At 40.6% G+C, this 14,288-nt stretch overlaps 1 protein-coding gene across 1 annotated transcript; it reads right to left on the bottom strand.

Annotated features, from left to right (window-relative positions):
* Positions 1–3,317: 3,317 nt before the first annotated feature.
* Positions 3,318–13,463, bottom strand: LOC109911136 (serine/threonine-protein kinase PDIK1L-like). The gene is made up of 3 exons (XM_048597259.1): positions 12,583–13,463; positions 6,738–6,954; positions 3,318–4,298 (listed from the first exon to the last, which is right to left on the bottom strand). Exons 1-3 carry the CDS (start codon positions 13,126–13,128, stop codon positions 4,078–4,080), a joined length of 984 nt encoding a protein of 327 aa, XP_048453216.1. The 5' UTR covers positions 13,129–13,463; the 3' UTR covers positions 3,318–4,077.
* Between the last annotated feature and the right edge of the window lie 825 nt (positions 13,464–14,288).

The following is a 14,288-nucleotide window of genomic DNA, read 5'->3' as shown; positions in this document are numbered from 1 at the left end:
TCCTACTATCTCCCAAGTCAGGATGGTGTGTGGCTTTCAGATGGTCCAAAGATGTGCAGGCTGGGTGGATTGGCTATGCTAAAAATTGCCCCATAGTATCCACAGATGTGTAGGTTAGGTGGGTTAGTCCTGGCAAAAATCCAATGCAGGGTTACTGGGATGGGGTGGGATGCTGTTTGAAGGGATGGCACATGCTTGATGTGTAAAACAGTCTCTTTCTGTACTGTAGGAGTCTGAAAATTGAGCTTTTGGAGGATGTTGTTCCTAGAGCTTGGAATATTGCAGCAGGTTCAGGACCAAAATGTTAGCAGGACAGCAAGATGGTTGATTGAAATGGCAAGCAACTAGAGGTCAGGGACAGAGTGGCAGTGTTCCAGACACCCAGCCTGCATTTGGTGTCTCTAATATAAAAGGAAACTAGATTGAAAGTAGTAACATGTAAAACATTTCTTCAGCCAGGTCGTGTGTTTAGGGTCTTGGTGAGGAGGGAGGTGATGAATGGACAACTGACACACCTTCTGTGATTGCGTGGAGAGCAAGGAAACATTAGGAGTGACAGAAAAGTGGATTAGGATAGACACCATTAACAACTGTTTTGTCTTTTACACTATACCTTTTTCTAAAAAAAAAAACTTTTGACAGGCATTTTCCAATACCTTTCAGTTCAGAAGAGTCATACCAATCTTTGAAAATTTAATATTTCCTCTCCACAGGTGCAGTCAGACCTGAGGGGTTTCTCTAGCATCCTGTATTTGTTTCTGCTACCACTCTACATCAGTAAATGTTAAAGGTAGCGTGTAGGATGTCGGTCAAGCTGGGTGCATTGTTCTGGAATATGCCGAGTTTCTGGGCAAGATTAGCTGACTGAGATTAAGTAATACCTGTGCTGTAAAACACCATTACATTAGTGTTTTCAGCAGAACTTCCCCAAAGTACATTTATGCTATCCATTGCTGCTACTCCATGTAGTAACTGCTGTCCTACAGTTAGAGTCATAGAGGTCTACAGCACAGAAAAGGGCCCTTCAGCTCATGGAGTCTGGGCTGGTCAAATATAAGCACCTAACTACTCATCCCATTTTCCAGCACTTGGCCCATAGTCTTGTGCACTTGTGATGCCAAGTCATACATCTAAATACTTCAATGTAGAGGATTTCTGCTTCTACCATCCTTAGAGGTAGAAAGTTCCAGATAACCAGTACCCCCTGGGATGAAGAAAAAATTCCCCATCCCCCCTGAAGCTCCTGCCACATACCTTAAAATCTCTGCCTCCAGTCATTGAACCTTCTACCAAAAAGGGGAAAGATCCTTGTCTATCCTCTCAATACTCCTCAATCATGTCCCCCTCAGTCTTCTCTGCTTTAAGGAAGCCAACTCCAGCTTATCAAATCTCTCATCATAAAGAAAACAATCTATCACAACCCTCCTAAAAATGTAGATTGTGTATGGCAATAATTCCGACAGGTGCATTAAGTTCCACCAATATGATGGTATTAAAAAGGACTTCAGTGGCAAAAAGGCAGGATGTCTTGGGTCTTGAGGGGGAAGATTTACATTCACAGGTCTCCTAAAACAGTCTTAGTAATAATGCCCAATTTATGTACTCAACTGCTGCCATGCAATACTATATCTTGATTAAGACAAGTATCTCTCAAGACTCATTAGCTCTTGTGCTGTACCACTTAAACCAAGTAGGCATGAGTTAAGGTTGGTGGCAAACTACCCCAACCACTAGCTGGTAGTAGTTGGCATCATAGCTCAACAGTAGCAAATTTCACATTCCAAAGACACTTGCTAATGAAGTTTCTCCTTGAAGTCAAACTGGATTGGAGAGCATTTATTAAGTGGCTATTGTATTTGTGGCCTCTAGCTATTTTGGGAATTAGATACATCTTGCATTTGCACAGCCCTAAACACAAGCTCAGGACGTCACATAGCACATTTAGCCAATGAAACATGGTTTACTATTGTAGTGTACAAAACATGACAACCGACTTGCAAGGAAAAAGCTCCCACCAACAAGATAATGACCAGATGATCCATTTAGTAATAAACAGGTGAGGGATACATGTTGACCTGGTCACTTCCATCTACCAAGAGAAATAATCTTTTAGACTGAGTGCAGCATGTTGTTAGCATGAAGTCTGAAGGGGATTGCTCATAATTGAATCCTACTGTTTGGAATTGAAGTCACCTTATTTGATACACAAGGGCTGATATCTTTGCTGTCAACCTTTTGATTGAAGTTCCAAAAGACAGATGGACTGTTTTGGAGATACAAGTCACTCTCTGCTTCCCATCACTGTAACAGTGATTTACACAAAGAAATTCAAGCTGGGAGATTTCAGCTCATTGGTTTCAACTCTAATAGTGATGGCAGAGAAAGCTTTTTACTTAATGCTTGTTCTATACTGAGATGGGTGGGGACAAATGCAAACTCAAATTGTAAGGACCATTTAATCATTATCTTTCCCTTCAATCACTGACCAACCTCATCCCTTTTCAGAAGTTCTGTGTAAACGAACTGGGAAGTTGAAGCTTCTTAGAATGCAGGTACAATATTCTTACAATTTCTGTTAAATTGTTTCAGTATTCAGACCCTCTGTATCCCTGCCCTGCATAAAGATTATGTCACTTGCCTCTGCAGTTCAGGAAGCTGTTGCATTTTCAGTAGGCTTGGTGCTTTTGTTAAATGACTAACTTGCTTGATAGCAGGGCAGAGTAGAGTTTCATTTCTGTGACAGGGTATTGTCGTGTGCTATAGTTGCAGGACATCTGCTTGGGAGGTGAACAGTTAATATTTCAACATCAGGTGCAGAACAGCCATAAGCAGACAAAGTCAATTGGACACATTTACAATTTCCATCAGACTTCAGTGTAACTCTTTGTGCACAATACATCTAGACAATGAGCCTCTGACACAGCCCCTCTGAAACATTACTGCATGCAAACTGGTTTCTGTAGGACTCCTAACAGGGACAGCACAAATGGTCCCCCACAAACCTGGAACTCAGCACCAATTGAGATTTTTCAACCCCATCCAAGTTACAAAAAAGTAAAAAAGTAGTTCTGGAAAATCCCAGGACAAGATTCTCAAAAATCCAATTTGCCAAAAATATTGCACATTTCCAACCAAGGTAGAAAATTGAGAGCGCCTATAAAGTAACTGAAAACAACAGAAACAAAAGGAAAAGGGATCCAAAGTCAGAAAACCTGTGTCCCAAAACATTAAGAAAATGCAAGTCAGGTATTGGCACACAATCCCTGTCATAGTGCCATTTACTCCAGTTTACAAGTCAGAACTGTGGGCTCATGTGGTAGTAGTGACCTTATCTCTGGGCCAGAAGGCCTGGGTTCAAGTCCCACCTGCTCCAAAGATGGGTCATTACAAGTCTGGACAGGTTGATTAAAAAAAACCATGTACAAGGCAGATCAACACAATCACACCAGTGACAAGGCTTAGTACATACACTGCAAAAATTTAAAGAAAAGCTAGCTATCCATCTGATAATTGGGAAGATAAAGTGGTACCAATCTGAACAAGGGTGGCGTGCGCAGCATCAAAGATCAGTCATTAGAGCTGTCCTGATCTCAGACAGTTTGAATGGGGACAATCCAACATCTAGATTAGTTTATCAATCTAGTGAAGTAAAGCTCTATGCTGATGTGTAATAAACAATAAGTCATTAAAGAGAAAAACAAAAATCACCTTCACTTAGTGGTTAGCAGGTAGCCAAAGTATTATTGAGGAGTGTGCAAAAACCCAACCACCATACTCACTCAACAAGCCATAGAGCCACACTCACGACAAAGATTATTCATGGTCCAAAATAAAACAACTTATTCAGTCCTTTATTTCACTCAAGTATTTGAAACGTTGCCTTTGAGACATGAATTGCAACCTGTGCCAGATATCCATACATAAATAATTCCAAGCACAAGTCCCAAGACTTTACATTAGTAAGCACCCAACATAATATCTAAAAGCTAGGCCAGTGTCAGCTCTCTGGATAAGTTCACATTCATTCTCATCTTCCCACAAGATCAGCAAGAAGTTTGTGGGTGGGTCAGAGGAGAATCATCTTGGTCCCAAAGACATGACTTGTTCAATTTGTGCCTGTAGGCTAAAGGCATCTGGCCTTTCTTGTGGATTAAATGCCAGCATATCCCTTAGAAGTTTCTGGATATCTTTGTTCATAGTCCTTTCATTATTGAAAGGTATTGGAAGCTCCAGGCTGGGATTCTCCACTAGTGCCTTTCCCACAGGGACCAATTCATGCCCCTGAGAAAGGTATACACCTGCAAAAGCAAACCCAAACATCCCAGATTAGAAAGTTCTGATACTATCCAACACTCTTTGAAGTGTGAAATTTTACTTATTCCTTTTCTTGAAACAGAGCAAGTACAAGCATTGGAAAAAAAATACCAGTGAGAGTCTGGTGTGGACAATAGGAGATGAAACATCAGGAAAGATGGACATCAGAAATTGGACAGAGGAAGGAATGACAAAGCATGCACAATTAGAGTGAACAGAGGGTGTCTTTACAGGCTAACTACAGATGGATCCCTTTTCTTTAGGAAGCTAGAATTGTTCACATTTTGCTGTAATCTAAAGGAAGTTACTACAATGAAATTGAATATTGGTTTCAGATTACTTTGTTGAGTAACTGGAATATTCATTTGGGTGTTCTAATTCCTTAATTCATCAAATCAAGATTCAGTATTCTGACATTTGGGAACAGTATTATTGTTCAACTTGACAATACTGAAAAGACAGATTGTGAACTTGCTGCCTGGATGTACAGCTGGCATTGAAAGATATCATCTATTGTTATCAGCATTTCTTTTCCATTGAAGTCATTGGAATTGAATTGGGGGAATTTGTGCTAGTCAATTGACACTGATTTTACACCCCAAATCATGTTCAAAAGTCTGTTTGAGTTCTGAGGAAGGGTCACCAGACCCGAAACATTAACTGTTTTCTCCTTCACAGATGCTGCCAGACCTGCTGAGCTTTTCCAGCAACTTTGTTTTTGTTCCTGATTTACAGCATCCACAGTTCTTTTGGTTTTTGTTTATGTTCAAAAGTCTAATCTGAAAATCAGGATTTCAAAAATAAAGACAGAAAATTTTATTTAACTAAGCAAGATTTGAAAGTTCAGGAATGAAAAAACAGCTTACAATTGAAAGTCAACCTGGCTTAGAGATAGTGGGTCAGAATATTCAGAAAAATCTGTTTGGGGGCACAGGCTGGAGAACATAGGTGTTGAGATAGGTCCTTTGAACACCTCAGTCAAAGTAGTAGCTAGAAAAATGCATCAGATTACAAAGGCAGTGGTAAGTTGGAAACAAGAAAAAAAAACAACTTTTGGGTCTTGCAGCATCTATGGAGAGATAAATGTTGGTCTCAGACATACCACTAAAACAAAAACTGGATGCTAGAAATTCAAAGAAATCTGAGAGGAAATAAAGTTAGTGTTTTGAATCAAGTGGCCCTTCCAGTTCTGAAGGAGAGTCTCTGAACTCAAAACATTAACTCTCTCTCACCACAGATGCTGCCAGACCTACAAAGTTTCTCCAGCAATTTCTGTTTTAATGAATTGCAGTTTAAATTTGCAAGTGTTTTATTTTACTTTACTGAGTACTTTAATGCAGAGGTGCTTCAATGGAGGTTTAATGCATGGGTTGAAAGAATACCCAAATCTGCAAAGGCCTGTTGCTCAGAGATAGCATACACAATGAAAAGAGCCACTTGTAGTGAAAACATAGCATCAGGTCCCATATGCAACTTGGTGACATCCAGTTCATCTCCACCACCAGCACTTTCACCACCTCCATGGTCTTTAAACTGCTTGTACCATCCACTACTGAATGAGAAGTTTCTTCTAATTAAATATATAGAAAGCACTATTTCTCTGTCCATTCCCTAACCACCAACTCAATCCTTTCCAGGAGAAAGTAAAACAGAATGTTTGCAACCTTAGTATCTTATTTAACCAAAATCAGAAGCTCATCTTGCAAATCAATCACTAAAATTGCCATTTCAATCTTTCTACATTGGAACCCCTCATTCCAAACTAACGAAACAAACATAGGGATTGTTTTAGCATGCTCCTGGCCAACCACCTATATTCTATCCTCTACAAACATGATTATCCAAACCTTTGCTACCCATGTCCTAACACTCATCCATTCAGTCATCACTCCTGTATCTCAGGCTTAGCTTGGCTCCTGGTTTAACAAATTCTTCCCTGACTTTGCCTCTCCTCTTCCAGGTGACTTCCTACAACTCTAGGAAATCTGCTTTCTTCCAGTTGCAGGCTCTTAAGCCTTCAATTTTTTTTTTTTTTTTTTAAAAACCAACCCACTGGTGGCCCTGCCTTCAGCTACCTCGGCCTCAAGCTCTGGAATTTCATTCCCAACTTTTCCATATTTCCCTCTCTCCCCTGCTTAAAATCCACCCAGCCCAATGTCTCCTTTAATGACCCAGAAAATTTCATTTGACGTTACTTTGTGCAGTGTCTTAGGCCACTTTTGTTTTAAAGCCACTACATAACCACAAATCTGTTGGTCTGGTTTGTGCTCAGGTGGAGGTCCATTCCATGTAGATAAAAAGCTTACATGCACTGGAAGGCAATATTTAAGGCCCAACATGTCACCTTTGCTTATCAAATGTGTTTGAAGAGTTCTGACATTCACCTGGTAATAACACCCCACCCAAACACCATCAACACTCACCTAACTGTTCCTTCTTGACCTCAGCATCTCTAAAGGTGATTCTCTCAATTATGGCCCAGAACATGATCCCGAGGGCAAAGATGTCAACTTTGGCTGAGTACTGTCCCTCCCAGAGTTCTGGTGCCATGTAGAAATCAGAGCCACATGCTGTTGATGTTTGCCTTTGATTTACACTCCCTTTGCTCTGGCACATTTTACTCAAACCAAAGTCAGCAACCTGGAATACAAGAGAAAGGAGCAAAGGACATGGAGTCAATATCTCTCACTGGTTAACTACCCATGCTGCTCATGCTCAAGAACAAATTTCTCCAATCATTTATTGGACTTATAATTCAGAAACTAATTTACTGACCAGATACCAAGAGTTGGGTGATGGGGATCTGTGGGATCCAGTAGTGTTTAATTATTTATTTTAAAAGGCAGGTGGTCTCCCTGCTGTGGGAAGCATGTGGTGAAACTTGAAAGGGTTCAAAGATTTACAAGGAAGTTGGCAGGATGGGAGGGTTTGAGCTACAGGGAAATACTGAATAGACTGGGGAAATTTTCCCCGGAGCATTGGAGGTTGAGGGGTGACCTTTATAGAGGTTTTCAAAGTCATGAGGGGCATGGATAGGGTGAATAGGCAAGGTCTTTATCCTGGGGTAATGGAGTCCAAAAGTAGAGGGCATAGGTTTAAAGGCAAGAGGGGAAGACATTTTAAAAAAAAAAAAAAGGACCCAAAGGGCAACTTTTTCAGAGGGTGGTGCATGTATGGAATGAGCTGCCAGACAAAGTGGTGGAGGATGGTACAATTACAACCTTTATAAAGGCATCTGGATGGGAATGAATAGGAAGGGTTGAGGGGGATCTGGGCTAAATGGGACTAGATTAATTTAGGATCTCTGGTCAGCATGGAGGAGTTGGACCAAGAGTCCATTTCAATGCCATACAGCTCTATAGTTCTAAAATTTATTCCTCTTGAATATAGTCAGATCTTGAATTTGTACATACAGATATTTAATAGATTCAGGATTTTAGCAGATGGGCCTGTGATTTAAGCTACTAGATTTCACATTATGGATGAGTGAAGCAGAATTGAGGGGAACATAGTTACAGGACAGAAATAGCAGGTCCATGTTGGTGTTTAACCTCCTATGACTACAGTGCTTGGTTCTTATACCCCTTTGTTCTTTCCATCACCCATCTAATCCAGTTTTAAATACTGTCACAGCCTGCTTCAACAGTTAACAATTAGTGAATTTCAGACTCAATTAGTCAGTACCAAATCTGAAAGTTTAACTTTCTCTATAAAAAGTGGTTGAAAAAGCTAATGTTTACAAACAATGATGACATTGGACAGATTAACACCACCTCAACCTCCAGTGAGGACTTAAAAGCAGCACTGATTTCCAGCATCTGCAAACAAACAAAGGGCTGGCAACCTTTAGCATTTTTATAATTAAAAGTATTTCTAGTTCTTCAGTTCCTTTGCATGTCCTGACAAAAAAAATTGTCCATCATGCATTGTTACCATTGAGCACTCAGCTAAAACAGACAACATTTACTGCTAAGCCAAAAAAAAGTAGATACAGCAGAAAATTGAATCCAATCAGAATGATTACAGCACAGGAGGCAGCTACTTGAGCAGTTGCCTATAGTAAGAGTGATTTATTCACTCATGGCATATGGGTGTTGCTGGCTGGGCCAGAATTTATTGCTTGTCCCTAGTTGCTCTTGAGAAGGTGGTGGTGAGCTGCCTTCTTGAACTGCTGCAGTCCACATGCTGTGGGTTGACCCACAATGACATTAGGGAGGGAATGCCAGGATTTTGACCCAGTGACAGTGAAGGAACGGTGATATATTTCCAAGTCAGGATGGTGAATGGTTTGGGGGTTTGGAAATAGCAGGAGGTTGCATCCCCATGTATCTACTGCCCATTACCTTCTAGATGGAAGTAGTTGTGGGCTTGGAAGGTGCTGTCTAAGGATCTTTGGTCAATTTCTTCAGTGCATTTTGTAGATAGAAACAGTGTGTACTGAGCATTGGTGATGGAGGGAGTGGATGCAGTGCCAAATCAAGTGGCCTGCTTTGTCCTGGATGGTGTCAAGCTCAATATTGCTGCAGTTGGACCATCCAGGCAAGTGGGGAGTATTCCATTACACTCCTGACATGTGCTGTGTAGATGGCAGACAGGCTTTGGAGGAGAGGAGTTATTTGCTGCAGTATTCCTTTCTTATATCACTTGGAGTGAATTAATTGGCTGAAGACTGTCTGTGATGCTGAGGACTACTAGAGGAGGCTGAGATGGATCATCCAGTCAGCACTTCTGGTTGAAGATTGCTGTGAATACTTCAGTCTATTTTGCACTGATACTGGGCCTCTTTCATCATTGAAGATGGGGATATTTGTGGAGCTTCCTTCTCCAAATATTGTTTAGTTGTCCACCACCATTCATAACTGGATGTGTGGCAGGACTGCAGAGCTTAGATCTGATCTGGTAGTTTTGGGATCATTTAGCTATCACTTGCTGCTTATACTGTTTGGTGTGCAAGTAGTCCTGTTTGGTAACTTAACCAGGTTGACACCTCATCTTCAGGTATGCCTGGTGCTGCTCCTGGCATGCCCTCCTGCACTCTCCATTGAGCCGGAGTGGATCTCCTGGCTTGATGGTACTGGTTGAGTGGTAGTGACCCCATCCCCACAAAGACAATCCCATTCCCCCTCTCTCAAACCTAGCTTCTCTCCAGAAGTCAACCATCCCCACTAAATGTGGTAAGCAGAGATTAAAATATAAACTCAGATTTGTGGTCTCTTCACACAACAGCATCCTTGCCCTGGGTTTTACACAGCCTGATCATTCCTCTTCAGGTTTTTAATCAAACAGGTCACTCAGCCCTCCATCTTTGCAACTTCTCATTTTTGTTTCTCCTTGTACTTTAATGCCTCATCTGAGCCCAGTTCCACTTCCAATACTTCGCCCCTGAGGATGTGGACGTTCTGTTCATTCACTTAGTAATTGCACATGAATTGTGAACTTTGCTTCCTGGAGCTTGAATGCAAACTCCCTATTGAGATTCACAAGAGCAGGATCCTGGATTAGACTGCTTGCACAGTCTTTAAACTACTGATATTTTCATCCAAAAGTGACTGGAGTTTTTTTCCAGAATAGTTACATCTGCTGCACAGTCAATTTAAAGAAGCTATTACAGCCAACATTCAAAAGTCAGAGTCTGTGTCTCAGCTGATTGCAAGCTGGTCAACCAATTTCCTTCCAAATTGTAATACCATTTAAATGGTAACCATTAATAACTTTTCAATAAGACCCACTAAAATCTACTCCTCTTAATGTGTCAGAATATTTCCACTTTTTAAATATTATGACAACATTGAATGTTTAAAGTTGTACTGACTTGTCAACGCTTGCAATATATAAAGAGGAAGGATTGTCAGATCTAGCTTAAGTAAATAAAAAGTGTGGTCTGAAAAGTTTGTGCCAGAGTAAAGTATCAAGGGAAAGTTATTTTCCAGCTGATTCTGCAACAATTCAGGTTAAAAAAGTGTACATTTAAAAAAAGAGGGGAAAACTCGAAGAGTGAATGTGGGGTTTTCAGGATAGGTCTGGAGCTACAATGGAGCAGGATTGTGCACTAGCAACAGATCTGTTAGTACAGCTCAGAAGAATTTCAAATGATGGGTGCATTTTAAACAGATTTAATTTCATGAGGTCAGACTTTTTTAAAAAAAAAAAAAAAACAGGGTGAAGACAGAATTACATTTCAGGTTCAAGATTGCGAGGCTTCATCCTAATGGGAAAATTAGACACTAATCAGTAGCTGAGGTCTGAATGGATAATAGGTAATAGTGTCAGTAGGTTAGTGACACGGTCCTTAAAAGCTAGCGTGAATCCCCAGAAAGAAAATGACTTCATTTGTACGTTATTCACAAGGTCATAGGTTCAATCCCATCTAGACAGGACGATGCATAATCTCTGGACTGTGAAACTCTGCATTTTGGAGATCCAGTCACCACATTGACAGTGCCGGATGTAAAAGATACTGCTGCATTATTTGCAAGAGAAAGATATCATTTCATTGGAGGCAGTTCAACATAGTTCACTAGGAATGATCCCTGGTATGGACAGATTGTCTTATGAAGAAAAGGCCAAAAAAGTTGGGACTCTACTCACTGGAGTTAAGAAGAATGGGAGGTGATCTCATTGAAACAAACAAGAGATGATTCTTAAAGGGGCTCGATAGAGTAAATGCTGAGGATAGTTCCCCTCATGGGACAATTTAGGATTGGGGGTATAGTCTCAGAATAAAGGGGCAACAATTTGGGACTGATATGAGGAAGCACTTCTTCCTTCAGGGTGGAGACATTTTAATCCCCTGGTCATAAAGTCCTTGTGTATAATTAAGGCTGAGATACACAGATTCTTGATCAGTAGGGGCATCAAGGGTTATGGTAAAGGGCAGGAAAGTGGTTGAGAAATGTCAGATCAGCTATAATCCAATTGAATAGTGGAACAGACTTGGAGGGGCTGAACAGCCACCTCCTGTCCCTATTTCTTCTGGTCTTATAGGAAATGGAGATCTCAACAACCCAGAACAGTATTGATACTTCAATATGGCAAACACAAATTGCTTAGTCACTCATGTTATTGTCTAAGAGTCTGTTTTGCACAGATTATTATTTTTCATAAAGAAAAATAATATGTTTACACTTTATTGGTTGTGAAACACAGTCAGTCTGGAAACAGAACCTGCAGTCCAACTAGTCCATACTGACTATAATCCCACTTAACTACGCTAGGCCTGTATCCCTCCAAACATTCCTTATTCATGTACATATTTAAATGTCTTTTAAACCTTGTAAAAAAAAGTATGCACATCCACCACTTCATCTAGAAGTTCATTCCACATAACCAACTGTGTAAAGAGAAAAAAGTTGCCACATGATCTTTCTCCTTTCACTATAAAAATGTGTCCCCTAATCTGGAAATACCCCACCCTAGGAATAAGACACCTTTTCTATAAAATCATGAGGGGTATAGATATTTACAAAGTCACCCCTCAACTGCCTACACTCCAGTGAAAAAAGTCCCAGCTTCTCCTTGTAACTCAATCCCTTCATTCCCAGCATCATCCTGATCAATCTTTTCTGAACCATCTCCAGTCTAATAATATCCTTACTCTAACAGGGCAACCAAGACTAGACAATACTGCAGAAGATGCCTTACCAATGTACTGTATAACCTCAACAGGACATCCCAACTCCTAGACTGTCAGAGCAATGACAGCAAGTGTGCTACACACTTTAACCACCCTATTTATGTGACACAAACTTCAAAGAATTATGTACCTGAACCCCTAGGTCACTGTTCTACCACTCTACCCAAGGCCCAACCATTAATTGTACAAGTCCTGTCCTTGTTTGTTTTAGCAAAGTGTAATCCCTTGCATTTATCCAAATTAAACTCCATCTGCCATTCCTCAGCCCATTGAGCTAATTGATCAAGATCCCTTTATAATTTTAGATAACCTTCTTCACTGTCTACTATAATCACCAATTTTGGTGTCATCCATAAACTTACTAACCATGCTTTCTATAATTCTCATCTAAACTCATTTATATAAGTGACAAAAATGGACCCAGCACCAGCATCCTAAAGGAGGGGCATTCAAGAGGACATGGCTTTTAGATCCAACTTATGATTCAGTGTGCAGGAATATGGGGACAGACAGGAGACTGGCACTAGGTAACAGAACCTGCACAAACACAATGGGCTAAGTGTGCCATAACAGCTGAAGTATCAATACAAATATGTAATTACCCTTTTGCATGAAGAATAACCTCGACTCCTCACCTTTAAAAGAGGTCCAGTTGGAGTGTTGGCAATGAGGACATTGTCTGGTTTGAGGTCTCGATGGATGATCTGGTTGAGGTGCAGGAACACCACAGCAGCACTGAGCTGTTTTATGAAGCGATTGTTCATCCTGCCATCAGCACATCTGCTCAGCAAATAGTCATTCAGATTGCCCCCATCACAGAACTCCATCACAAACCACAAAACATGGGGCATCCTAGGGTCAAAGCAACACTTCCCCTTCAGGCAAGTCTCGATCAGGAGCAAATGGCTCTCTGATTCCCGAGGAGCCTTCTTGACCCTCTGGATGATCTCCTCCTTTTGCAGGATGCACTCACGAAGCCAGATCACATTTTGGTGTCTCTTCTTCACGCTGCTCAGTGCCCAGAACTCCTGCAGAGCCAGTTCTGAAGATTCAGGAGAGTTACACAACACTTTCTTCACAGCAACTTTAACTTGGCTCTTGCAGTGTCTTGCTTCATACACAGTCCCATAACTCCCTTGGCCAAGTTCCCCAATGATCTCATAGTGGCATGGCTTCTCCATCTCAATCCAGTGCTTCACCCAGCTACCTCCCACTCATATCACCACCAACTCCTGAACCTCAACTGCTTTAATCCTGAAGCACCACCACTAAATTAAGTATATTATAAGAAAATGAAACCACAGGTTGAAATTTAACCTTCCATCACCCAAGTATCTGCAGGAAAGCTCTCCGTTTCCAGAAGCAATCTATGGTTAAATACCTCAAACAAAAACTTATCTAATAAACATGGGACAAAAACATCAAATGCATTCAATGCATATTGTACTTTTAAAATTTCCCCCAACTCTTTAAAAACTCATATCATCTTTCAACCAAGTTCCTAATCCTTTCTCCCTTTCTTCCCTCTTGTATTTTTGTGACTCGCTCTCTGCCTTAAAAAGGTTCCACCTGGCCCTCATTGTCTTAGTACATAACGACTCCAATAGTACAAACTCATTTTTGATTGGTTGGGAACCAATTGCAAGAATTGTTTTCCATCCAAAAGAGAGCCAAAACATTATAATTAAACCTTGTCATGCAAAGGTATTGTCCTTACCTCTGTGCTAGGCTTCATATCTATAAGGAAAATTTGAATGTGGTTCTTCATCAATCTGGGGCTTAAACCCAAACATTGTAGGCCAAAAGTAAAGAACTGAAAATGCTGGAGATTTGAAATAAAAACAGAAAGTGCTAGAGAAACTCAGCAGCTCTGGCAGCATCTGTGCAGAGAGAAACAGAGCTAACAGTTTGAATCTAATGTGATTTTTTTTCAGTACTCTTCAAATACCATCCTTTCCCAGTTGTTTTCATTTCTGTTGAAGGGTTACTGGACTCAAAATGTTAACTCTGTTTTCTCTCCACAGATGTTGCCAGATCTGCTGAGTTTCTCCAGTGTTTTCTGTTTTTATTACTGAAAAATTGTGCTGGATTTGTACAGGTCTGGATAATATGCCTAAGAATGTCACATATGGTAACGGAATTGGAGAGAATGAAACTCCAGTGTTTTTGGGTAATTTATTTAAATTTAAATAAGAACCTGCCTTGAACCTATTGAAGCAGTGGTAAGACTGTTTGGCCAGAACCTGTTTATATCAGATGTGATCTAAGAACCGATTGTCAGTTAATTCCTATATAGCCAATATTTAATCATATTAAATTCAGTTCATTTGGCATGAACTAG

The sequence above is a fragment of the Rhincodon typus genome, chromosome 5, assembly GCF_021869965.1.
Source record: "Rhincodon typus isolate 14 chromosome 5, sRhiTyp1.1, whole genome shotgun sequence".
NCBI lineage: Eukaryota > Metazoa > Chordata > Chondrichthyes > Orectolobiformes > Rhincodontidae > Rhincodon > Rhincodon typus.
This window is presented reverse-complemented; position numbering and strand designations above follow the sequence as displayed.

Excerpts from the sequence above, each read along its gene's own strand:
- LOC109911136 (XM_048597259.1), bottom strand. The coding sequence starts at position 13,128 with ATGGAGAAGCCATGCCACTATGAGATCATTGGGGAACTTGGCCAAGGG. Across the intron at positions 6,955-12,582 it reads CAACTGGACCTCTTTTAAAG|GTTGCTGACTTTGGTTTGAG; the intron begins GTGAGGAGTCGA and ends CTTGTATTCCAG. Across the intron at positions 4,299-6,737 it reads GGTCAAGAAGGAACAGTTAG|GTGTATACCTTTCTCAGGGG; the intron begins GTGAGTGTTGAT and ends TTGCTTTTGCAG.